Below are 23,453 nucleotides of genomic sequence, written 5' to 3' on the forward strand. Positions count from 1 at the left end.
TGTGAGATTTGAAGTGACTTCCTAAGTTCATTACGTTCTCTATACCAGTGGTTCTAAACTGGTGTGCCATGTAGAATGCACTTTCATACATTACATTACATTTGGCTGACACTTTTTAACCAAAGCGACTTACAACTGGTTGCATACAGGCTCCTTAAGTAGAGAAGGGAGCTATTTTGAAAGGCATTAACGACACGGCTTCTTTTAACAGTTTTTAGCTTTTAGATTTTTGCTTAGCAAGAAAAGGTTGAGAACATCTGACCTATACAGTTCCAACCAGCAGGTTGGGCATGTATAGAGAATGCGCGCTCGTTCCTTCAAGCGCGGGAACGCGCACGTAGTCTACTTTCCTTACCACCTTCCTTTTACGGCTGGTACGCGTGGGAAATCCGGCGTCTGGGATGCAATAATGATTTGCGTTTTCTTAACCATCTTCGCGAACATCTTCCAGACAGGTAACACTCGTCTTTTGAAATCTACGTATTTAAAAATAACCTTGGGGAACTGTTAAAACTGCATTACAGTTTTAGCTGTTTTGCAAGCCAACTACATAGCCTCTTAGCTAACTCATGCAGAATATCTTTTACTGTCTATGAGAAATAGCTGGAATCTAATGTTAGCATATGCAAAAGTCTTCTAACTTGGTCAAAGTAGATGTAGGACTACACCCATGAAGTCTGAAAACGATCTGAACTTATTATTCTTTCGTGCACAACAGTAGGTTTCACTTTGCAGCAGGTTCACTTCCTTACCCTGCTAATATCTGCATACTGTCAGTCCGCCAGGGGACACCCTGTCATGGGTATTCCACAGTGACGTAATCAAGCTCTTGTTTTTGGTGAAGTGATACATTGTAATTGCAATACAGTTCAATTCATTGTAGCACTCCGTTGTTTTACCCTCGACACACAGTGCAGCACAGTGCTGCCCAGTTGACAAAACGTCCACGAGCTAGCCCATGCAACTTATATGTCTATAGGCCTACTTCTGCACCAAACTTTCAGGAATAGACATAGAAAACATACGGTAGCCTACTTTCACCGTGTTATTTTGTGAAATACTATTTATTTGCGATACATTTTCAGTATTAAATACATTAGTCTCCTCCGTTACCAACCTTGTTATTGTTCTAACCCTTTAAGTATACGTTATTATCAGCTCCTATAAATAGTAGGCTATCGCTCAAATATTTTTTGATTGGTCCCTACTTGCGCTGTAAACTATTGACGCGTTTTATGATTGGCTGCTAAACGTACAGTCTCCTCCGCGCGAGAGAGTAGATGCGTTATGGGTTCCAAACGAACAGGCGCAGACCAACATGGTCCTAATTTGTGGACGAAACAAGCTCGAATTGAAGAAGACGGTAAAATACAGTTCACTGATTTTAAACACTTTTGCTTCGGATATCGCTGCCCATTGTTGATGGTTTATTCGTTTGATTTAATGTAACCTAACCCTCTTTCAGTTATGGTGCAGATTAAACCTAGCTGCACGACCCAGGCATACCCTGTTGAAAAACATATGTGGATTATGTGATTAGATTGGCATCGATTATGTGGTTATAATCACGGCACATGCTACGTTTGGATCTTTAATAATGTGAATATGTCTGTCTCAAGGAGGAAGTGCACAACTTTATAGCCTACCTGTTAGACCTTCTGGCAGTGTTTAGTTTATTTACCTACATACTGTAGGTGTTAATGCTATTGGTGTAATTAGTCCATGTGCATGAATTTAATCATTGTGCCTTCCAGAAATGTATTTCTTTTCCAAAAGTTACCTCTGCTCTGACATACAGATTAGTTTCATTTTCATTGTGACTGACTACTTTCACCTTATTTATTGGCTTGGCGACAGAATTGATTGGATAGAGATAAGATAACGTGCTGGTGCTGCAATAACGTCACCGTCTGACAATTCCATTCCCAAACCCAATGTTGTGAGTCTGTGTTTCTTTAAATAATTAGCCTTGAGCAGCCTTCAACTGGAACTTTTAACTTTAAAAAGGATTAGAGAGGGAGACCCAAACTCTTGAAACAGTTATCTGTGTTATGGCTGAGGAAGGCTATATAGAGTGTACAATGCCAATTGTCAGGTGCTTTATCAACACCAGCTCTATCTTCAGGTATTTTAAGGTGCCCCCACACACTATTCTAGGGTTGGAGTGCAATTGAATGATGCATGTGGTTATACTGTACTGTAGGATGGACCGGGCCGAATGAGAGGACCTTCATCGCCATCAAACCAGATGGCGTGCAAAGAAAGCTGGTTGGCGAAATCATTGGCCGTTTTGAGAGGAAAGGCTTCCGTCTGGTGGCTCTTAAGTTCCTGCAGGTATGGAAGGAACACACACGCACACACACACACACACACATACAGACCCCAGTGAAAGGGAAAGGTGTTGAACTCCTTCCTCGTGCATTCTTAAACCATCCTCTATGGTGTTTTTGTTTTTGCTGTGAAAAGTGAGGAGTTGTCCTTGCTCTCTACAGGCTTCTGAGGAGCAGCTTATGGAGCATTACATTGACCTGAGGAACAAGCCCTTTTACGGCGGCCTGATCAAATATATGAGCTCTGGACCAATCGTAGCTATGGTAAGGCATGTTTTCTTATTTGATGGATGTCCTAACTGCCATCATGTGCTTCTCAAGTCCATACAGACAGCAGCATTGAGACCCCCAGAGGTCATGGTGCTCATTTTGCTTATAGATATTTTTGCATTTCCTAGCAATACTTTTGTATTCCGTCATAATAATGTTGTGTTAGTTTTACAGTCAAAACTGTAATGTGGGAATAAAATCAAGAATTTTCAAATGTAATGAAATAAGTTAAGACATAAATCACTACCTTGACATATAGGGCACTCTAATAGAAATAAATATTATATTATATAAGACATTATATTATATGCATTTTGAAGCCACTAAATTGCACTAAATTGCAAATTTGAGTAAAGAGGTATCCCCCTTTCTGTGTGTGGGCTACAGGTATGGCAAGGCTTGGATGTCGTAAAGACTGCTCGCAAGATGCTCGGAGAAACCAACCCTGCTGATTCCATGCCAGGAACTATCCGAGGGGACTATTGTGTTGAAGTGAGCAGGTGAGAGCATTGGTAGCTCACTGTTGGCACATCAATGGGCTCTTTGCACGAAAGGCTCTCAGCGCGGACGCTTTGTTTCCAGTGGAGCGGCATGTTCTGTGCTGTAACGACATCTTCTGTTCTATTCTGCTCCTAACAACTTCACTCCAACACTGAGTATCTTGTTTGTTAATATCTTGTAATAATGACAATTTTAACTCGCATAAATCCTTCCTTATCATAACATGCTGATTTACTAGGTGCAACACCCAACCAGGTTCGTGTACACACTGATTATTACATTAACAATAGTGGCAGCTGTACCGTGCAAAGAGCCTATTAGAATGACGACATGCTCCAAAGAGGTTTTGTAAAGAAAAATAGCTAGTTCAAGTGGGAAGGCAAGATATTTGAGCACTTTTTTTTATGATACTGATATTAAGCACTTCTGTAGATTAAGTCAGAGTCTACATAATAGTCATGTTTGTTTGTTCACCTTAGGAACGTGATCCATGGCAGTGACTCTGTCGAGAGTGCACAGAAAGAGATCGCTTTGTGGTTTCGCCAGCATGAGCTGCTCTGTTGGGAGGACAACAGCGATCGCTGGATCTACGAGTAGCATTTACATACACACACACACACACACACACACACACGGACACACAGTCATGACGAAAAATATTGAACCTTGAAGCGAACACAATCATAGCTTATATTGCCTTATGGGACAGCTACTGTAGTAAGAAATGTAGTCTACGCAGTTGTAACTTACTGAACATGCAACGCTTCTGATGCAACACCAGGAGTGACTTTAGAGTAGGACAAGTGTTAGAGTACTAGTATTCATTGCACACTCACAAGTTCACACACAAGAATGTAAATGTTAAAGTTTTTACATGCATGTATTTCAATGCCTCTGAAATACTCAGTCATAATCCGTCCAGTCAGTGGATATATATTTTATTACTATTATTTATTGGCTGTATGCAAATGATAGAAAATTTAACTCACTGCAGTTATGCAGCTGCAGTTAATGTCTGCGATTTACCAAATGTGTGAGATACTAAACTGAATATTTGAAACTTTTTCTATTCTTAATTATGTCCCTCCTGCTCTCTTAATATCAAAGCTGTGTAATCTAGAAATGGTATTCTAGGGAAAGCACGTGATACAGGGCAATATGGCCGCCTGCTCCATGACAGCCAGTTATGAACAGACGGATTCATAGGGATTGATATAATCAGGGATTATATCTATTTCTAGTCAAGTGTTTTGTGAACGTGTCCCTGTAGGATATCGGATGAATGTACAGTATGCACTGGGCTGTATTGACAAGCAATAATTTAAAATGTTTAAACTTGAATGTGCTTCCTGCTCAGTTACCTATGCCCTCCTGGGAGTAAGTGCACTGTTTGATTCAGGCAACGTCTTACTTGTGGCTCATGTCCGGTCGAAGTGTGAAGAGTGAAGTGTGTCTTCCCGAGTAGTGTGTCTTCCTCAGCAGCTCTCGTACTGAGAGCTTCATGTTGACCAAACTGACAACTCTCACTTGGAATAAAGGTGTGTGGAAAAATGCTTGGTGTGTTGAATCACATCATATTGCTAACTCTTCTGCTCAGCACAATGCACATGCTTTTAAATGTGACTATGAGATTACATTGAGATACATTTTTAATATCAAATTATTATTATTATGAGATATGAGATATATTTTAATATTAAAAAAATGAATTCTAAAGACATGACCAACTGAGTATGACCAGCACAGATAATAATTAAAACCAGTAAGAGCTAGCTAGGTCTGCTTGATGACCACAAAGAACCAGGCAGTTAAGTTTCACCAATGATCTTTTGTCATTGCACGAATATGTTTAATATTTAATATTTAACCACAATGATAAGAGAACAGAGAGTAATGATGAGTTTACATACAGAGCATCAAGGCAGGGAAATCCATCTCTGACAGCTGTCATTCAAAACAGGCAACCATCAGTAGGCCTCCATCCAGCTGCCACTCTTTGAAGGAGGGTGGGGTGGGGTGGGGTGGGGGCTTGTCATTGGATGAGTGCTCTCACAGCTCACTGATGACAAAGAGTCCGATCCCTGATTGGTCCGATCTTTAATGCAGATGCAGCCTTAGCTAAAGCCCTCACATTCCCCTCGATTTGTCACTTGCTATATGCCTCTGTCACTGTAATTGTTGCTCTGTCTCTGACTTGCTATGTGTCTCATTTGGTCTCATGGTGTCCATCCTCAGTGTTGCGTTTCTTCATGCCAAATCCCCCTGCAATTGCATCTCTCCATCTCTCATTCCTCAAGCAAGAGTTACTTACGCTGTACTGTCTCCATTGTACTAACTAGCCAGGTAACAGGATACGTTTGCCTATCAGCCAATCAGAGCCTGTCCAAAAATGGTCTGAACCAATCAGCTGCCTGTGTCCGGGGCAACTCAGTGAGCTGTGAGCTGGTTTCCAATGAGCTATCAAGTCATAGGATGGGATGAGGATGTCAGTGTGGGAGAGAGGGATTGTTGGACTTGGGGGCATTGGGCTGTCCTCAGAGGTTATCCACGTCCATATTTGGCTGGTGTCTGGCTATTTATAAGGGCGTTTTTTTTTTTTCAGCTGTAGTAGTTTGGAATACAAAGGTTCTGAGAAGTAAGGGAGATTTAGCAGTGCTTTGGGGGCTGGTTTCCCACCAGAATCAATACATACAAGGTATAGGGCATTGGTAAATGAGGGTGTAGTTAAAATGTGCCGAGGACTAGATAGAGGGGCCAAAGGGTAGTTACAGAGCTTACAGTAGGTACAGGATTTGGAGGGTAGTTACAATGCAGTGAGGGGGTACTTACAGGATAAATGGGGTACATACAAGGCATCGGGGAGGTAGTTACAGGATAGAGGGGTATAGTTACAGGGCACTGGGCCTTCATAACGTTGTACAGGGTAGTTACAGGAAATCATGGGTAGTTACAGGGTGGGATGAAGCGGGATCGAGGGTGGGGGGGGGGTCTTGTCACTCTGGGATGTAGGACACCTGCCACACAATAATGTGACTCCTCTCGGCTTTCGACAACGCTGGCTTCATCTGAGGGGCGCCGCCCTCCCCTTCCTCTGTCTCATCGTCCTCCCCATCACCTAGAGAGAGAGCAGAGGGAGACGGAGATGAAGAGCGTGAAGGCTACGGTACGTTCAGCGTTTCCAGCGGGTGTCTGCGGCGTTTGTGTGTGTGTGGTGTGGTCTCACCAATGCGGAAGTCGATGTAGCCCTCCCCTCCACTGAGCACCAGTACATTCTGCACACTCTGGGCTTCCGTCTCTGCGGGAGCCGAGGACCCCTGAGGCTCCGACGGGCTATCTAACACACTGCCGTTAAGGGTGGCCAACACATTGCCTGTTGGAATGAATGCGGATAAATATCATGAGTGTGATAATTGAGTGTGGACTGACAAGTTGCTGTAAATGTGACCGACAGAGAATGTCAACATTGTTTTTCGTCAACTAATGCACTGATCCACCTGTTTTAACAGTCTATATACTTATGGATTATGCTTATTAAGAACTGTAATGTCAAAATACTGAGTTATTTAATTTGTGTTAAAAGTACTGTGCTTTTCATTTGCTTGTAATGGTGTTTGAATTCGTATAGTGAATACCAACCACTTGTCACAGAGGTGGCACACTAACCTGGAACAGACACAAAGAACTTGACGGCATCTCGGTGGCCATGGAAACACAGTTGTGCTTGGGCCATGGAGCAGTAGGGAATGAAGCTTCCATTACTCTTCTCTGCACTGTCATCGGCATACACATGGATCACGCCCCCCGAGGAGGTGGGAGACACTTTATTCGCTACAAACACACAGTGACAGCCAATCAGGACCCATCCAGTAATTAAACACCAGTTAAACTCAGATCTAAGCACGCATCCACTTCTGGACTGAGATGTTACATAGAGGAACAGCAGTGCTCAGGACAGCATACATTTGAGAAGTTCGAATGATAATAACAGGTAATAATAACAGTAGTAATAACACACTTTTGAGAAACTGAACCAATACCATCACAATGTGAAAATGCAAACATTCGAACAAAAACGACAGACCAAAAATAATAGTAAGAGAAGCAATTCTAAATCTACTGAAGAGGAATGTAACACAAACAAATGATATTCAGCCAAAACATGTTTTACTCTGCTGTTTGTGTTACATAGCTCTTCATAACGGAAATACATTTAAAAAATGAATGTGCGGTCATCCTCACAGGCTAGCTTACATCATTAAACTGTCATAAACCGAGACTTAAACAACATAATGCTTTTTACATATAGATATTACGATACCAACATGCACCTGCAATCATGCAAAAAAAAAAGAATCAAATCATATAAAACATGACGTGCTGAAATCAAATCACTGATCAGTTAAATGGCTGAAAATGAGGCGGATGAAGGGAGAGTGGCCAGGCCTGCAATGGAGGGAGAGCTCCAGAAACTTACCCCTCAGACCCAGGAGCTGTCCCCGATGAAGGACTACCGCTACAGGCACGAGGACGGGAGGGAATAGAGGGGAGGGGGTGCATAAGAGTCACAGTCAAACGATACAGACGGGAAGATGACAGAATGATAGAAAGAGACAAACGGACACAAATATAGAGAAGGAGAGAGAGAAGTGTCAGAGAAAGAGAAGAGGATATAGGGAGAAGAGAAGCAAGAAAAGTGAGAAGTGTTGACCATTGATCTCTGTTTGAAGGGGAGTGTTTTGAGTGTCTCTGTCTGACAAGGGTTTTCTAGTGTATTATATCACTTACTCTCAGTCAGGGGGATTGAAATGATCACACCGTTCCCTGTCCCCACCCACAGACGGTTTCCTCCAATCAGGAGAGCTGTGATGCGTACAAAGGAGAAGCCCAGTTTCCCTGTGCCTGTCAATCAAAGTGACAAGAGAAATTGGCACGTGTTTTAGCCAAGGGTAATAGAAACATTTTCAAATAATAGAACAATTGTGCTCAATAATATTCTAGTCTCTTAAGTAGGGTTCAGACCAAAGATACGAGACGAGACAAGACGAGACAAGCCGCAACGTTCTAAAACCTCGCAACTACGACTAAACATGTTGAATGCGCTGCGACGGCTTGCAACTACGTGCAACTTCTAATTCACACCGCTGCAACTCGGTCTCGTCGCGTCGGGAATCTTTGGTGTGAATTGGGCTTTAGGTGTCATGAATAAAAGCAGGGTTGCCTTACCGAGCATTTTGCTGACATAAGGCTCGATGTCAACGTCCTGCAGGTGCTGGTGGGTGATGGCGTGATACAGGCGCAGTGTGGAGTCCAAACGGATGGACACCCAAACGCCATCACCGATCCACGCCAGCTGTCTCACCTGACTCTCCCTGCGCGGGTGGGCATCAAAGGATTTCTGACAGGAAGAAAAAAAAGAAGGCAAAGGAGAGGCTTGTAAGACCATGGCTGAGTGTTTTCAATGCATTTTACTGAATAGAGTTAGAAGACACGCAAAAAAAGACATTTGAGGGAGCAGAAGAGAAAGATGCTTGGGAAAGTTGACAAATACAACATGCTTTGTTCTCTCTGCGACTGTCATTGACAAAGACACACCTCTATTTGCATACTCTTTGGCTGGATGACGTGGACTTTGTTCTTGTAGCCGCACCACACCTTGTCGTGTACCACGGCCATGCAGCGGATAGAATGGTGGGGCCGGCCCAGGTCCATCAGGTGGTAGTTGGACAAATCCCACTGTCCATCTAGAAAGGGAAAATCACAGACATTACACACAGTGGTATGCACAAAAACACACAGAAACATCCTGGCACGCATGTACATACTTAGGTATAGACACAGACACCTTTGACAAAAACCACAACCTATGCAAAAATGTAAAAATATGTACGATATCTAAAGATATGTTTGACATATTGACAGGAACAGCCAATGCAAATCAGCACACATAAAGGCATATGCCCCTCTACTCCCTTACCCTCTGCCCTGTGGAAAATGGCCAAAGTTCCATCTGCCAGTGCAACTAAGACTCGACCTTTGACATGCCTATGAGAAAAGGAATTGCATCCATGTCAACACACTCCACATACAGTGTATGTTTATACATCTGGGGCCGTATTCACAAAGCATTTTATCTTACCGTTAGGAGTAAATCACACCAAATGTTTTTTAGTTAGGAGTTTTCTCTTAAAACCTATTCACAAAGCCTCTCCAACCTAAACGTTGTAAGGAAACAACTTGAATGGTTGATGATTATAACGCGGTAATAATGCGTAATAATAACAATGATGAGTGACAAGTCACAGGTCTTGGTGGTGAGAATGCGTGTGCTACCGAAGTAGGCTACTACGAAAAAATGGAAGACGATGAATAAATATTCGAAATGATTTAAGGGTAAGACAAAGCAAATAGCCAAATGAAATATAAAGGGATTGATGCAGTATCTTCGCAACATTTTCTAAATTAGTCCGTATGGACACGTAGGCTACGTTTGCAAAGAGGATAAAGAATTACATTTGATTTACAATGAAACATTACATATAGTTTAGCCTACATGTTGACAATGAATAGTTTTGGTTGTTGTTGGTGGCATTATTGAGTCACTTAGTGACAATGCACAATTATTCCCTTGCAATTGAGAGCTTCTGTAGCCGCATGTGCATTTCAAAACATCGCAACGTGAAATACCACAAAGAGTGGCTTAGAATTGTTTGTGAATAAGTCTTGGTTAGGAGTTAGGAGTCCTCTCAACTTCTTCTAAGTTGTCTCAGACTTAGGTGCTACTTTTAGGGCTAAAATGCTTCGTGAATTACTCTTAGGCGAAATGTCCTAAAGCTATGAGTGACAGGCCCATTCATTTTAGGAATTTCTTCCAAATTCGCCAGTTAGGAGCTACTTTTTGCCTGAAGATTCTTTGTGAATATGGCCCCAGAAATCCACAACCACAGACACACACACACACTGCCTACTGCAGTCCTGGAGATTCACTTACACTAGACTGAGTACAGAGTCTTTGAGCTTAATGGAGTGAAGACACTTCTTCCAGTTGGCCACGGAGGAATGCACATAGAGCCTGAGGGAGAGGAAGAGAGAGAGAGAGAGAGAGAGAGAGAGAGAGAGAGAGAGAGGAGGAGGAGAGGAAGAGAGAGACAGGCTGATTTCAGACAAGGGACTTACAGAAGCGGAGTACACCAGCACTAACAGCAGAGGAGTTGGCTGGAGATGTGGTAGCACATACAGAAAGCTTTTGGTGATCATGATGATGGGTATTGTTTTATTTGTTTTTAATTATTTACTTTGGGGGGAGGTGGGTTGTGTACCGTTGTGTGTTACAGGTATACTGTATATGATCATGTATGAGGTTATTTGTGTGTGTGTGGGTGCTTGTAAGTGTGTGTGTGTGTGTGTGTGTGTGTGTGTGTGTGTGTGTGTGTCATACCCACCAGCCATTCTGGGCTCCAAGCCACATAGTGGGGGCTACACTGGTCCCGGCACGATCATCTCCCCCCTCCTGGGAGTCTGCAGGAGCTGAGTTCACCTCCTCTTTCTGGCCACCATCATGGCTGCAGAGAGATAGAGAGAGAGAAAGAGAGAGAGAGAGAGAGACAGAGAGAGAGAGAGAGACAAAGACGGAGAGAGGGGGGGGGGGGGTAAGGATAACACCACAATGAATATCACCAAGGGAGACGGATAGAAGCAAGCAGATATATATATATATATATATATAAAATGAAGTGAATATGAAATCGGAGAAATAGTGGAAGAGAAAGACAGAAAAATGCACAGACAGAATGCTACAAAGATTTCTGTTTTTATCCACCTCTTTCCTTAACCCGGAAATATGTATCGTTGCGATGGTTACGATACTGTTTTCAACTTCCGTTCATTCTGTTAACATGTGCGTTCTCCATAGCAAACTAGGTTATGCCTCAACTTAGATTTCTTTCGAAATGTTGACAATTCTGCCCTCAGCATGTATATACTGCATCACATATAACCGATATAAAATAGAAAAGTTGACTTTTATATGCGTTATGATATGTTAAGCACCGTAAACCGTCACGTTAAAACAGATACAATGCAGCTTCGCCGGAAATAGAAAACCGTCTCGGTGTCATGGCGACCCCCATTGTTGGCTGCGGAATATCGTGGATAGCAGAACATAACTTAGGTGTGTCCTGTCTGCGAGTGCTGTAGTGTGCTGTAGTGCATGTGTCTGGGGGCCTCGGCATACAATACATGTCCATGTGTGCAGTTCTGCAGTGTCTGTGGGCAGTGCACCTGTTTGTGTTGCTGTCTGTGCTGTGCGTATGTGGGTCGGTGAAGACGTGCTCGGTAAATGGCCCTGTCTGAGTGGGCTCCTCCCCTTCCTCGTTAGGCCCCGCCTCCTCGGGCACCTCTGTGGCCTCGGTGGCCTCCTCAGCCGACTGGGACACGGCTAACCTGCTGCTTAGCACCGGAGCTGTGGGGGCTACACACACACACACACACAAACACACACACACACACACAGATAATTAACACACAACACACTCATCAGTCTCTCTCTCTTCCTCTCTCCCTCTCTCTCTCTCTCTCTCTCTCTCTCTCTCTCTCTCTCTCACACACACACACACAGATTAGTAACACACAAAAAACACTCATCAGCATCTCACACACACACACACACACGCACACGCGCGCACACACGCGCACACACACACACACACACACAGTTTAGGAACACACAGAACACTCAGTATCACACACACACACACAGAGAGACTATGAGGATATTCACCTTGGCCTTTGTCCAGAACAGGAGTGTCGGTGCGTGAGGAGCAGTTGCTGCGCACCACGCTGCAGTTGGTGGCACAACCCACCAGGGTGATGCCCGCTAACATGCCCTCCACCCCACCACTCTCCTCTTTGCTGCCGTCACCCTGCTGTGGCTGCTGCTGCTGCTCCAGGAAGATCTCACCTGCTGGGTAATCACTATCACTGGCAGCTGGTCAAACATGCAACGCAACACACGCGCACACACACACACACACACACACACACACACACACACACATACACACATACATACAAAACATGTCATTCATCTGTTAAGTGCGACTGGAATTATTTAATGGGATTGTGTGATTTTGAGTTAGGGTTCATCATACAGTTGCATGCCACTTGTGTGTGTAAGAGAACGTGTGTGTGTGTGTGTGTGTGTGTGTGTCACACAAACCTGGCACGCTGGAAATGCACAGCACGTGAGCGTTACACACGTTAAACTGGTCGACCAGCGAGCCGGGCTGGTTGGCATCTATGATGACCACCTTGCTGCCCGAGTGGGTGCTGGTCAGGATCCACACGCGGCTGCTCATAGAGTCCATCTCATGCAGCTCCTTAGGCTGAGGAGGGACAACGCAAACACAGAAATCAAAGACAAACACAAAGACAGACGATCACAAACGTCCTAAAGAACATCAGATCTGATCTGGGTACAGACACCCACTGCTAAATGTTTGTTGAGGCAAACAGTTAAGATAGTTAAGAGCTTCTCTACAGCCTACTCTCGCGATATGCTGGTTTGGACATCTTGCAAGTCCTTTCCCACATACAAGCTTTGGTTGTCAAATGAGGAGAAATCAATAGAAACCACAATGACTGGAGGTCTAATAACTGTTGCATTACTCCACGTGGCAGCTGAGGCCAGCACTGGTCCAGCCATAAATGTTTAGTAGGATGGTGGTGGTGTGTGTGTGTGTGGGGGGGGGGGATTAGTGGCATATCTTCTGTCAGATATCTGTGCTAGTGGTTAAGGCATGGCAGTGTAGGGTAGTGGAAATGTGATGTGTGGAAACGGGCTAGGAGGCAGCAGCGTTGGTGTTGTCTGAGCAGCCGAGCCCCAGAGGTCTGGCCCAGTGAGCGCACTGTTGCTGCTCTACCTTTTTCTTCTCCGGTGAGCTGTGCTCGCTCTTGCTCTCGCCTCCCTCCTCCTCTGCTGTCAGTGGGTCGGCGCCATTGGCTGGAGCCTTTGCAGGTACTGCGTCCTGATTGGCCGTCTTCCAGCCAGTCAGATCCACCCCTGCTGCACACCACAGCTGCAAAAAAAACATTCCCATGAGTCTCTGAGTGTGTGTGTGTGTGTGTGTGTGCGTGTGCGGGCGTGCGATCTGGGAATCTGGTCATTTGATTTTTATAAACAACACTGTGTATGACATTGGCTTGACAAAATGTGCCTTTGTGTGTGACTTGTTTACCTTCCTGTTTGGATCTTTCTCCACTAGGGGGCGGCAGTAGACAGGCACTGGCACGTTTTTCATGCGGTTGTCCTCCTTCTCATTGGCCTGCAAGGTGACATTGCAGGCATAAGTTAGGGGCTTACGACCGGCTACTGCAAATGGCTGCTGCTTGACACACCAGAGTCCACTCCAGATGTACCCCACTCTGCCTTTCAGGAGCACCCCCGAACCCCTGCCCCGGGGATGAGAGGGGGTAGGCAGGGGCAGACTGAGATGCAGCTCGTGTCCATCAGAGAACACTCCTCTGTGGAGGCTAAATGTAACACTGTTAGGTGTTAGGTGGGTTAAGGTTTCAGCTCACACATGCGCAAGAAGAGCAGACAAAAAAAAAAAGAGAGAGAGAAAAAAAAATGAAACGTTCGATTGACAGAGAGAAGAGCCAGTAGGGAGGCTTTTTTTTTTTTTTGTCGGTGGGCGGACCCCTTGATTTGTCTCCAGAATTAGCAGATCAAGCCGATCACAATTGAAATAATTATGACCTATATAGAGTGAAGTGTGCCGTTGTTCCGGCTGTGGTCGGGGACAGGACAGCTCAATGCAAGGCTGGGCAAACGGGGGCACTCTAGGAGAGCCGCTGCGCTTAATCTGCTCACAGCTGAGTTAGTGCTTTGTTAGGAGAGCCACGAGGAGAAGGCGTCACAAGGGGGGGGGAGCTTGAGGCTTTCTGTTCTCCCTGCTGAAGAATTTGTTTTCTTTTGGAGTTAGTTGGCTACCTATTCTGGCCTTCTCTCAAATTCAGGGCTTGAGGGGTTTTATTTATTTATTTATTTTGGGGCGTCAGGTTTTAGAAGGGGCCAGGGCAGAGGAGGAGAGAAAAGTAGGGGAGGAGGAGAGGGGGGCGAAGTAAGTGTTGCATGCTGGGACTCTGGGTGCCACTTGCCTGCTGTCTCTTCAGGGGGCTCTCCTGCGTGCCTTCCGCCTGGGGCGCGGTCTGTGGGAGATTACAGTTAGAGCCACGGCGACAACACTGTCACCTCGGCAACCCCGCTACACACATGCATCTGCTGTAATGCCCCCCCCCCCCCAACCCCCTCAGCAGGTCAGCGCATCTTGGTTTCCTGCCATGTCGCCACAGTCACCACTATAACCACACGCATGCCACTAGGTCTTGGTGTACACAAAGATATCTCGCTGAGGTGAGTCACATCCGGATCATAAGGCCACGATGACACTTAGCTACCACTTATCATAGCGGACCTTTCTAGAGGCGTACGGCTGTGGGTTGAAGGCTGACACACTAACGTAAACAAACTCTCACATATTAGTGAATACAAGCACTATACTGTACAACATGCTTATCCTATCCTCTACTAGTCATCCACTAGTCGCCACTTCGCAACCTAGACCACATAGTGGGCGAGATCTGTGCACACCTCAATACACTGTAACACTCAAATAGACCCAACTGCACTACTGCATTGTACACTACAACAGTGCGCATACTGCACACTGAACACTGCACACTACAACCAATGAGCAAACCATGCTAGACAGAAAGCTAAGCAAGACAGCATACATCTATGAACACTGACTGTGCTTTGCTGGCACAGCTGACATGGTGCCTTCTGCAGCACAGTCTACACAGTTGTCTACACAAGGTGCTAGGGATCTCCCCAGGGCACAGGGACCAGGATCGAAGATATCCCTTACGGTGATGATACGCCAGGCAACTTTGTGAGAAATGATGCTGGGCAATGTTACTGTTGACTCTTGTTAATAATAACGTATATTGATGTTGGCCCACTCCCATTGATGGTGGGTCACAACATTCTATGTGGAGAACTTTAATGATCAGTGGCAACCCGTCGCGTGATTGCTCAAAAAGCTGCCCGAACGTATCAGGACCTTTGACGGCTGGCGCAATCACACTCAACTGTTCCGGTCTCAGGTGTCGCGGTCGGCTCGGGTCGGGTGTGAGGTTGGTTCTGGGCTCTGGCCTCGGATGCGAGCGGTACCTGTTTGTATCGGGGAGGCAAGCTCCAGCCGCAGGCTTGCAGGTGCCCGTTGTCCCGGCTCATGTGCTCGCGCACCTGCCGGTACTGCTCCCGCCGCTGCTCGCGCCTCACCGACAGCGCCGAGTCGCTGAGGAGAGACGCAACACCGTTACTGGGCAGTCTAGGGACGGAGAGAGAGAGAGAGAGAGAGAGAGGGAGAGAGAGAGAGAGAAGGGGGAGGGAGGAGGCCGAGCGTTAGCGGAGCAGCGCAGCAGCCAGCCGTTGCCAAGTCAAATGCAAGAGCGAGAGAAGGAGTGAGAGAGAGACAGAGAGGAGAAAGAGGAGAGAGTGAGTGGAGGAGAGGGAGACAAAGAGGAGAGAGTCATGGTGAGGGGAGGAGGAGAGGTGGAGCGTGGAGGACAGCGAGGGGAGGACAGTCGGAGATGAAAGAGGGAAGGAGAGAGAGAGGCAGAAAGATGGATGTAGAGAGACAGGTAGCAGGAAGGAGAGGCAATAGGAGAAGAGAGAGAGAGAAAGAGAGAGAGATTGAGACAAAGAGAGACAGAGAAAGAGAGAGAGATGGAGAGAGAGAGAAAGAAAGAGAGAAAGAGGCTGAAAGTGCAACACGATAAAGATTAATGGTGGACAACCCTGACTGACAACATGAAGTGCAAGCAACTACTCACTAACTGCCTGCAGACACATGGGTGACCAGTAACAGCATGCCTGATGACCTGAAGTGAGTGAACCGAATGCATGTTTCATGCATCCATGTTTAAGCTCATATTTGGATATTTTACATATCATATTTACATATAGAGCATACTGTATACTGTAACATGTATGCTTGAATGTGTGAATATGTGTGTGTGTGTGTGTGTCTGTCTGCGTGTGTGTGTGTCTCTATCTGCGTGTATGTGTGTGTGCTTGTGTGCACAATTGTGTGTCTGCAGACAGCCATTGTTTATCCGCTACAGAAGAAGTGGCATCAGCGTAGCAGCAGGCCAACAAAGCCAGCAGAATCAGAAGAGAGGAGGACACACGGCTGTTACCATGACTACCACTGTGTTAGAACGACTCCGACCCTATTTCTTTTTCTAACCGAGCTACCTAGCGTGATATATCACACGCCACGGTTATCTTTTGTTCAGCCCTCTCACGTCCTTTGGGTGCAATAAAACATGGTGTGAAGCTAGCAAGAACACGAAGAGACGTTAACAATCTGACCTATTTTGTATGTCGATGCGTGATTGTCATTATGGCAGAAACCATGTCGGTGCATGTGGTGTATGCATGTGGTCCTGAGTGAGAAAACAGACAGGGTTTTGGTGGTGGTGGTGATGTGCTTCTCTCTCCCTTGCTTGCACACCCAAGGGAACGACAATACACCACTCACACACGAGGTAAGGGGATGGACAGTACACATGAGGTTGAAGAGAAAAACAGAGAGAGCAATGGAAAGAGAGAGAGAGAGAGAGAGAGGAGAGAAAGGAGAATGGTATACTCTGGGACATGTGAAAGAGCTGAGGTAGAGAGTGAGCAGAGAGTGAGAGAAAGTGCACAGCACTCCAGGGTAGCTGGGGTGGGGTGTTGTGGGGTGTTGTGTGCTCACTCTTCGGGGAAGAACTCGAGTGTGCGGTTGGACGTGGAGATCTGGCACATGGTGTGGGAGCGCCTCTGGTTAAAGCTGGCCGGCGAGGGGGACTTGTAGTGGATGTTGACGCTGTTGTAGGGCCTCTTCACAGGAGGAGGACTGGAGGAGGTGCTGAAGAGACGTGCAAAGCTGAGGAGAAAAGGCGGAGAGAGAGAGAGGGAGAGAGAGAAAAGAGAGAGAGGAAGAGAAGACACATTTCAAAGTCGGCCATTGCTTCATCTATTTATTATGCAGAATAGGATTTTTTCCCCCCTCTGATAGTCTCTAAGTGAAGCTGGCTCACAGCAGCCAACACCCACATTCTCTGAGGTGCACCAATCCCCCCTTGGCTATAACACTGCACGTTCACATGGCAACAGCTAACTCTCCATGGGACCAAAAAACGATGCATCTCATCCACCCATTTTTATAGACCAAAACAGTCCCGCGGTACTCACAACTGCCAGATGGTAGACTTCTTCTTCTCCTGGATCTGAGGGTTCTCCCTCGATGCTCTGCGAAATGGAGAGGGAGAGACAGAAAGAGAGCAGATGGCGCAGTGAGCCTCGCGACAAGCATTTAAGCACTTATTAGTCATTTTCATCCCCAATTCAACACATGCAGGCGTCTGCTAATAAGTAGTAATTGGAGTGTGGAGGACATGTAGTGATGGGTCACTTGGCGTTATTTGTGTATCCCGAGTGGGCGCCCCGATGGGTTCCCCCGTCGCTCACCTGATCATCTCGGTCCAGCGCACGGCCTCCTGCAGCTCCATGAGCCGCTCCTTGTACTGGTTGCGCTCCATGAGGACGCGGGCCATCTCCACGCGCGTGAAGCGCCGCCGCTGAGCGATGGCCACGTCGCCGTCCTGCAGCGGGGACGAGTACTGTTGCCATTCCAGTGGAGAGCCACCGTGAGCAACAATCAAGCGCCGGGGGCGGGGCGGGGGCGGGGAACAGCACAGCACAGCCACGAGCACAACACAAGCACAGGGCAGGTTAGTGCTGCGCTGCTAATAGCCATTATGCTAACCGTAGCAACTGCTAGGTATGGTTATGAGCCATAAAATATATATGTTGTAAATATATATATTTCATTATTATATACTGTGTATACAGTATTGTCTAGTCAGCAGGGTTCTTTTTTTTACAGATTAGGAGGCCTAAAGCGGACAGGCAAATAAATGGGTGAAAGGTTTAGCTTTGGGACTAAATAACGTGGGGTTTGCAGTGAGGGTTTAGTGTGAAGGGAAGCATCTGATTTTTACTCACATCTTCTCCACCTTCATCCTTTGAGTCCTGAGATGCTCCTAGAGCCTCCGCCTTAAGCCTGACGAGTGAAGAAGAAACGCAAAGAGAGGAAGGTTTTACAGATCCTTAAGAACCCAAGATAAAACAGCTACAACAGAATTGTACACAGTTCCTGTCTCCTAAAAAGGCGAGCGCGTTCAAACCCTACAGGAAGAACAGGAAGAACCCTTCTGTGAATTGTCTCGCTTTTTCAACCGTCTCTGGTTTTAACTAGCAAGCATGGCTTTCTAGCATAGAACAAACCTTATGCATTAAATATGGAAATTACTGGTCAATACAAAAGCAGTATAAAAAGCAAATGACTGGTCAGTAAAAGTATAATTATACCGCATACGTCATGTGTATGACCAAAACTAGCTGCAATTAGTCAAATCCGTTTCTTTAGTTAATGATATCCCTGTTATTCTTTTTTTCTTTTTAAATAAATAAAACATACAACAATAACATTTGTTTCTAAATACACACACACAATACACTTAAACATGTGTAAACTATAATCTAGGCCTGAGGCTGAAATAAAGTGTTTCTACTGACTGTGGAAAAATACGTTTTGTTTGATTAAAAAAAATATATATACAGTATATTTTGGTATCATCTGCCCTGCATCTGAATTAAAACCCTAAATGCATGAGCATCATGCTTGTGACCCACGCCTGACCTCTCACCTCTTAAGGTCCTCTTCCAGCTCCTTGACCCTGGCGTCCACTTTGTTCTTTGACTGTTTGACGGCCTCCAGTTCCTCCCGCAACACTTCTTGCTCTGATGAGAGCTCGTCCACTTTAGCTATGAGGTCATTCTTCACAATGTTCAGGGCATTCCTGCATAGGATAGTCACCATGGTGAAAATACACACACACACACACACACACACACACACACACACACACAAACAAATGTGTGCACACCCACAAAAATATCCGACATAACACACATAGGCCACGCAATTACACTACACACCCAGTCTCACATACTCATGCAATGTCCACCCATGACCATTGTGGAGTGTTAACAGTCAACATACAAAACCAATGAAATCTCCCCCTCTACATCCGCTCTATTTATACAGCCGTAGCCAGGCTTCCTGGGTCGTATTTGTGGCTTACTTTGTCTCCAGTAGCTGTTTGTTTTCTGTCAGCAGATTCTCTACCTCCTTCCCCATCCCTGTATGAGAGAGCCACAGTCAGTGCTCTGTGCAGCATTGTGGGGACCATTCAGAAGTCCTCATTGTTCTGAGGTCCTCAGGTATGCACATAGAATCCACACACATATTTATCCATACACAGCCTGTTTGTCTCTTGGGTGTTGACTAGTAGTGGAAGACAGTGTGAGGAGGGGAGTGGAAGCACAAGCAGCTCAAATGAAAGTAAAGCGATCGTCACATGATGCAGTTAACCAGTGAATACAGTTAACCAAGCATTGCAGAGCAATGCTGTGCTGACCAATGTGTGAGGAACAAAATTACCTAGTTATATCCCTGGGACATACAGTCATAAATAAGTCCTGCATGTTCCAGGGATTTGATTTCTGTTTGGAGGGTCTGCTATTCCTTTGATTGCTCCATATTGTTTTGTAAGTCACTTTGGACTTTTGTGTCAGCTAAATTAATAAATGTAGATGTTAATGTAAATGTGAGTTTGTGTAAATCTGCAGCATACACAAAGAAACAATGCAAAACACATATCCCAAACACAAGTCTCTCACAAAAGCACTGAAACGCTCAAATAATGTGACGTAAAAGAACAGCAGCAAAGCCCAGAGGGAACTTGGGTAATGATATCACAGCCAAAGCCGAATCAATGGGCAGGGAAGTGACATCACAGGATGGGGTCAAACTCCAGACAAAAAGTTCAGTGGTGAGGTTGAGGAACTGCATGAAGCCTTACCGAAGAAATCATCTCGCACTAGGGAACGCGGAGGAAAAGAGGCAAAGATAAAGGGAATAGAGAAAGAGAGAGGGAGAGAGAGAGAGAGAGAGAGAGAGAGAGAGAGAGAGAGAGGGAGAGAGAGGAGAGAGTGGGGGGTGGATTGGGAAGAGCAAAAAGACAAGCCCCGGTGCAGAGCAGAAGCAGCAGGATTGGGGGATAGTGAAAGAGGGTGAGAGAAAGAGAGAGGACAGTGAAGAAACACCAGTTAGAGGGTGTGTACAAGGAGGCTAAAGAGATTTCAAAAGGGCAGCGCTTCTACTAGACAACCATACAACAGTCTCGCTGCCTCTCACACTCACACACATTCCTACTCTGATCCAGACACATGCACTACAAGCGCTGCACTTTATGTCTTATCTTCTGTCACTGTCACACACACACTAGTTCTGTGTCACATTGTGGTGTGTGTGTATGTGTGTGTATGTTTTCAACAGGACATGTGGACTACTGTTACACTGTGAGCTGGTGTGGGAGGCTGAACAAAAGAAAACAAACAAAAGAGCCGTGAAGATACACACCTGAGAACTCCCCTAGGGGCCGTGGTCAGGAGAAGCACACATAGAAAGGAAGCACAAAGAACAGGTCAAGGGTCAATATGAAGGAAGTGACCAATGAAAATAATAATGCCATCTCACTAAGATGGTAAACAAAATGGCTCATAAGGGAAATAGAGGAGGGCAAAAGGTATTTTAAATTGTATTCAAAATTAAATCATACAAATACTTGTTTTGCAAAAATAAACAAATGCTGCTACATGGTATCTGACCAAGAAAAAAGACAAAATGGCTGTTTTCAACACAAAATAATCTGCTAATAAACCAACAAGTTAAAAACAATAACTAAGAAATAAATTCACTGATCAATTTAAAATAATAATATTACAATTAAAATTAAAATTAAAAATAAATTAATGAATTAATCAAAAACTGATTAAGATTGTAACTAAAGTGAGGAAGGAAAGGGACTTGGCAGCCATTCTTAATTTCCAGGTATCTTTGCAGCAGGAAATGCGTGCAAAATCTGCAGCGTGTGCATCATGCAGGGGTCATGCATGTCAAGGGTCGAAAGGTCAAAGCCATAATGATCAGCTGTTGATTGTATTGTCTGCTCATCACATGCAAAATCATCTGACCACCGTTTAACTGATCAGGAAATTGCTGGTAAAAGTAAGTTAGCAGCTCGTAAAGCCACATCATGGCAACTACTGATTCCAGATCAGTGGTCTCCCAAAGCAAGTCCTACAAGAATTATCGGGAAACAAAAACCAAAATGGACTCAGAGGTGACAAAATTCAGGCTCTCATATTTTCCTTTTTTGCAACTGGGTCAGAATCTCTGCTATTCATAAAGACGTTCAGATGCCTGTTGCTCTACATTAGTAGTCTGGTTTTCACCATACTAAACTCATCTTTTAAGATTGAACATCAGTCTGGCGAGGCTGCGCTTTGTTTCTACTGCACTTCGCGTCGCTTAAGTTTCGTTATCGTCGCGTCACCGGCCAATAGCGTGCCGGGACTAGAGTATGGCAGTTTCTGATTGGAGCCAAAGGTTCTGGCAGTAAACAGCGAAAATAGATCTGCTGGTTTCCAGCCTGAGCTGCAGGACGAAATTCAAATTCCCCGGAAGTTCAGGCAGGGTGGTTCACCAAGCCTACTACATTAGTGCAAATTTGAGTAAATGTACTGCATTGCCTGGATAGTCCACCTCCTGTCTTGTGTCATCTTCCTCCAGGCCTGTCACTTACCAAGCAGCTCGGCGCCTGCATCCACGTCGCCAATGATGTCGGACTTGGCATCTTTGATCTCATGATAGAGGGAGTCGGTGTTGATGCCAAAGGCCTCGTTCACTATGCCCTGAGACGGACTGGAGAAATGATTTGCATAATGCAACTGTGAGTGCAGTTCAATCAATGTATACAGTATACATGTGTCTCTGTGTGTGTGTGTGTGTGTGTGTGTGTGTGTGTGTGTGTGTGTGTGTGTGTTGTCAGCACCTGTTTCCTCCTCCATAGAGTCGTGGATCACACATGTCCAGCTCTGGAGTAGAGTCAATGATCTCCTGGAACTCAGACCACTCATCACTGCTGCCCATACCTACACACACACACACACACACACACACACACACACACACACACACACACACACACAGGCTTATTGATCACTGCAACTAAAGTCACACACACTCACTTCTACTGCAGCTATACCCCATATGTACAGTATATGAGCGTGCTCATACAGTCATCCTTGTAATCCTCCACATGGTTGCCTACACACATTTACTATCAGACTGAAACCTACAACTGAGTATGTATACCTATATTTTAGTGTTGATGGTGCTATTATCCTGTTTAAGCTATAACCATCAGTTTGGTTGGGTTTAGCTGTTTGCAGACTGGTCAGCCAGACATACCTGCCCCTGTCCAACAGTATTTCATTCAAATATCCACTGTTCAAATGCCCAAATGCAGACCCACATTTCTTCAGGATATAGACATTAGTGACAGCTGCTGAGAAACTTAGACATTGTCCTGAATGGAAATTGATGCTGACAAACTACTTTTCAGAGGCTAGGAAATAACAAAGTATAAATACTTGACCTTGGTAACATGTCAGTAAGATGTCAGTTATATTTCACAAGACATATCATGAATGAAATAAGCAGTCAATATTATGACCGAGGATTACAGATTTGGATCTGTGGTTGAGCAATCACAGACCATGTACACACGCAGTCGGGTATTTTCAAAAACTGTGATTTTTCCTCATTTGTATTGTCAAATAATTTCATTCACATGGATACACAAAAACAGTTTCCCTCTGTCCACACACAAACACTAAAACAGAGTTTTCAAAAATCTCCACTTTGGCTGGAGTTTTCAAAATTATACATTTTCAGTGACCAGAGTTCTCGTGTGGACAAAAGGCCAAAATTATGCAGAAATCTCAGTTTTAAAAAATACCCTGCTATGCATGGACATGGCCACACTCTCAGCATGCAAATTTAAAGTGCAACCCATTATAACATCATAAAGCCGGTGAACCAGTCCTGAGTATTTGAGGAAAACTGTAGCCAGTAAATACACTTATTTCACGTGGTCACCATTTTTAATATTTCTGCGCGACAACGGGGAAACTCAGTTTCTCATCTTAGCCTCGTTTTTGCACGGAAAATATTCAAAATGGTGACCACATGACATAAGCATATTACAGCAGCAAGTGAAGAGTGCATGGAGAGGGGGCGGGACAAGATGGATCCCAATCTCCCAAAATGAGGA

The 23,453-nt window shown here is 45.1% G+C and overlaps 2 protein-coding genes across 3 annotated transcripts in view; one reads left to right on the forward strand and one right to left on the reverse strand.

Moving 5' to 3' along the window:
• The first annotated feature begins 332 nt into the window (after positions 1 to 332).
• nme3 (NME/NM23 nucleoside diphosphate kinase 3) lies at positions 333 to 4,654 on the forward strand. Of its 2 annotated transcripts, none has more exons than XM_062531674.1 (5): positions 333 to 455; positions 2,204 to 2,334; positions 2,493 to 2,594; positions 2,988 to 3,100; positions 3,581 to 4,654. In XM_062531674.1, the coding sequence occupies exons 1-5, from the start codon at positions 410 to 412 to the stop codon at positions 3,696 to 3,698; spliced, it is 510 nt and encodes a 169-aa protein (XP_062387658.1). In that variant the 5' UTR covers positions 333 to 409; the 3' UTR covers positions 3,699 to 4,654. The 2 variants fall into 2 exon arrangements, with proteins under 2 accessions (XP_062387658.1, XP_062387657.1); XM_062531673.1 differs by lacking the exon at positions 333 to 455 and adding an exon at positions 1,252 to 1,363.
• A 255-nt stretch (positions 4,655 to 4,909) lies between these two features.
• The window catches only part of mapk8ip3 (mitogen-activated protein kinase 8 interacting protein 3), a 29,078-nt gene continuing 10,534 nt past the window's right edge, over positions 4,910 to 23,453 (reverse strand). The window contains exons 8-34 of the mRNA XM_062531675.1: positions 22,170 to 22,269; positions 21,921 to 22,039; positions 20,696 to 20,707; positions 20,136 to 20,153; positions 19,356 to 19,413; positions 18,918 to 19,070; positions 18,214 to 18,271; positions 17,677 to 17,828; positions 17,401 to 17,457; positions 16,922 to 17,092; positions 15,250 to 15,457; positions 14,256 to 14,306; positions 13,334 to 13,420; positions 13,019 to 13,174; positions 12,316 to 12,481; positions 11,878 to 12,084; positions 11,379 to 11,568; positions 10,541 to 10,660; positions 10,090 to 10,170; positions 9,076 to 9,143; positions 8,694 to 8,842; positions 8,325 to 8,496; positions 7,887 to 8,000; positions 7,576 to 7,614; positions 6,765 to 6,929; positions 6,325 to 6,471; positions 4,910 to 6,216 (exon numbers count right to left, since the gene is read on the reverse strand). Coding sequence (XP_062387659.1) covers positions 6,095 to 6,216; positions 6,325 to 6,471; positions 6,765 to 6,929; positions 7,576 to 7,614; positions 7,887 to 8,000; positions 8,325 to 8,496; positions 8,694 to 8,842; positions 9,076 to 9,143; positions 10,090 to 10,170; positions 10,541 to 10,660; positions 11,379 to 11,568; positions 11,878 to 12,084; positions 12,316 to 12,481; positions 13,019 to 13,174; positions 13,334 to 13,420; positions 14,256 to 14,306; positions 15,250 to 15,457; positions 16,922 to 17,092; positions 17,401 to 17,457; positions 17,677 to 17,828; positions 18,214 to 18,271; positions 18,918 to 19,070; positions 19,356 to 19,413; positions 20,136 to 20,153; positions 20,696 to 20,707; positions 21,921 to 22,039; positions 22,170 to 22,269 — 3,140 coding nt within the window. The 3' untranslated portion in view covers positions 4,910 to 6,094. The remainder of the gene's footprint in view (positions 6,217 to 6,324; positions 6,472 to 6,764; positions 6,930 to 7,575; positions 7,615 to 7,886; positions 8,001 to 8,324; positions 8,497 to 8,693; positions 8,843 to 9,075; positions 9,144 to 10,089; positions 10,171 to 10,540; positions 10,661 to 11,378; positions 11,569 to 11,877; positions 12,085 to 12,315; positions 12,482 to 13,018; positions 13,175 to 13,333; positions 13,421 to 14,255; positions 14,307 to 15,249; positions 15,458 to 16,921; positions 17,093 to 17,400; positions 17,458 to 17,676; positions 17,829 to 18,213; positions 18,272 to 18,917; positions 19,071 to 19,355; positions 19,414 to 20,135; positions 20,154 to 20,695; positions 20,708 to 21,920; positions 22,040 to 22,169; positions 22,270 to 23,453) is intronic.

This window comes from Sardina pilchardus, chromosome 3 (genome assembly GCF_963854185.1).
Source record: "Sardina pilchardus chromosome 3, fSarPil1.1, whole genome shotgun sequence".
In the NCBI taxonomy this organism is placed as follows: Eukaryota; Metazoa; Chordata; class Actinopteri; order Clupeiformes; family Clupeidae; genus Sardina; species Sardina pilchardus.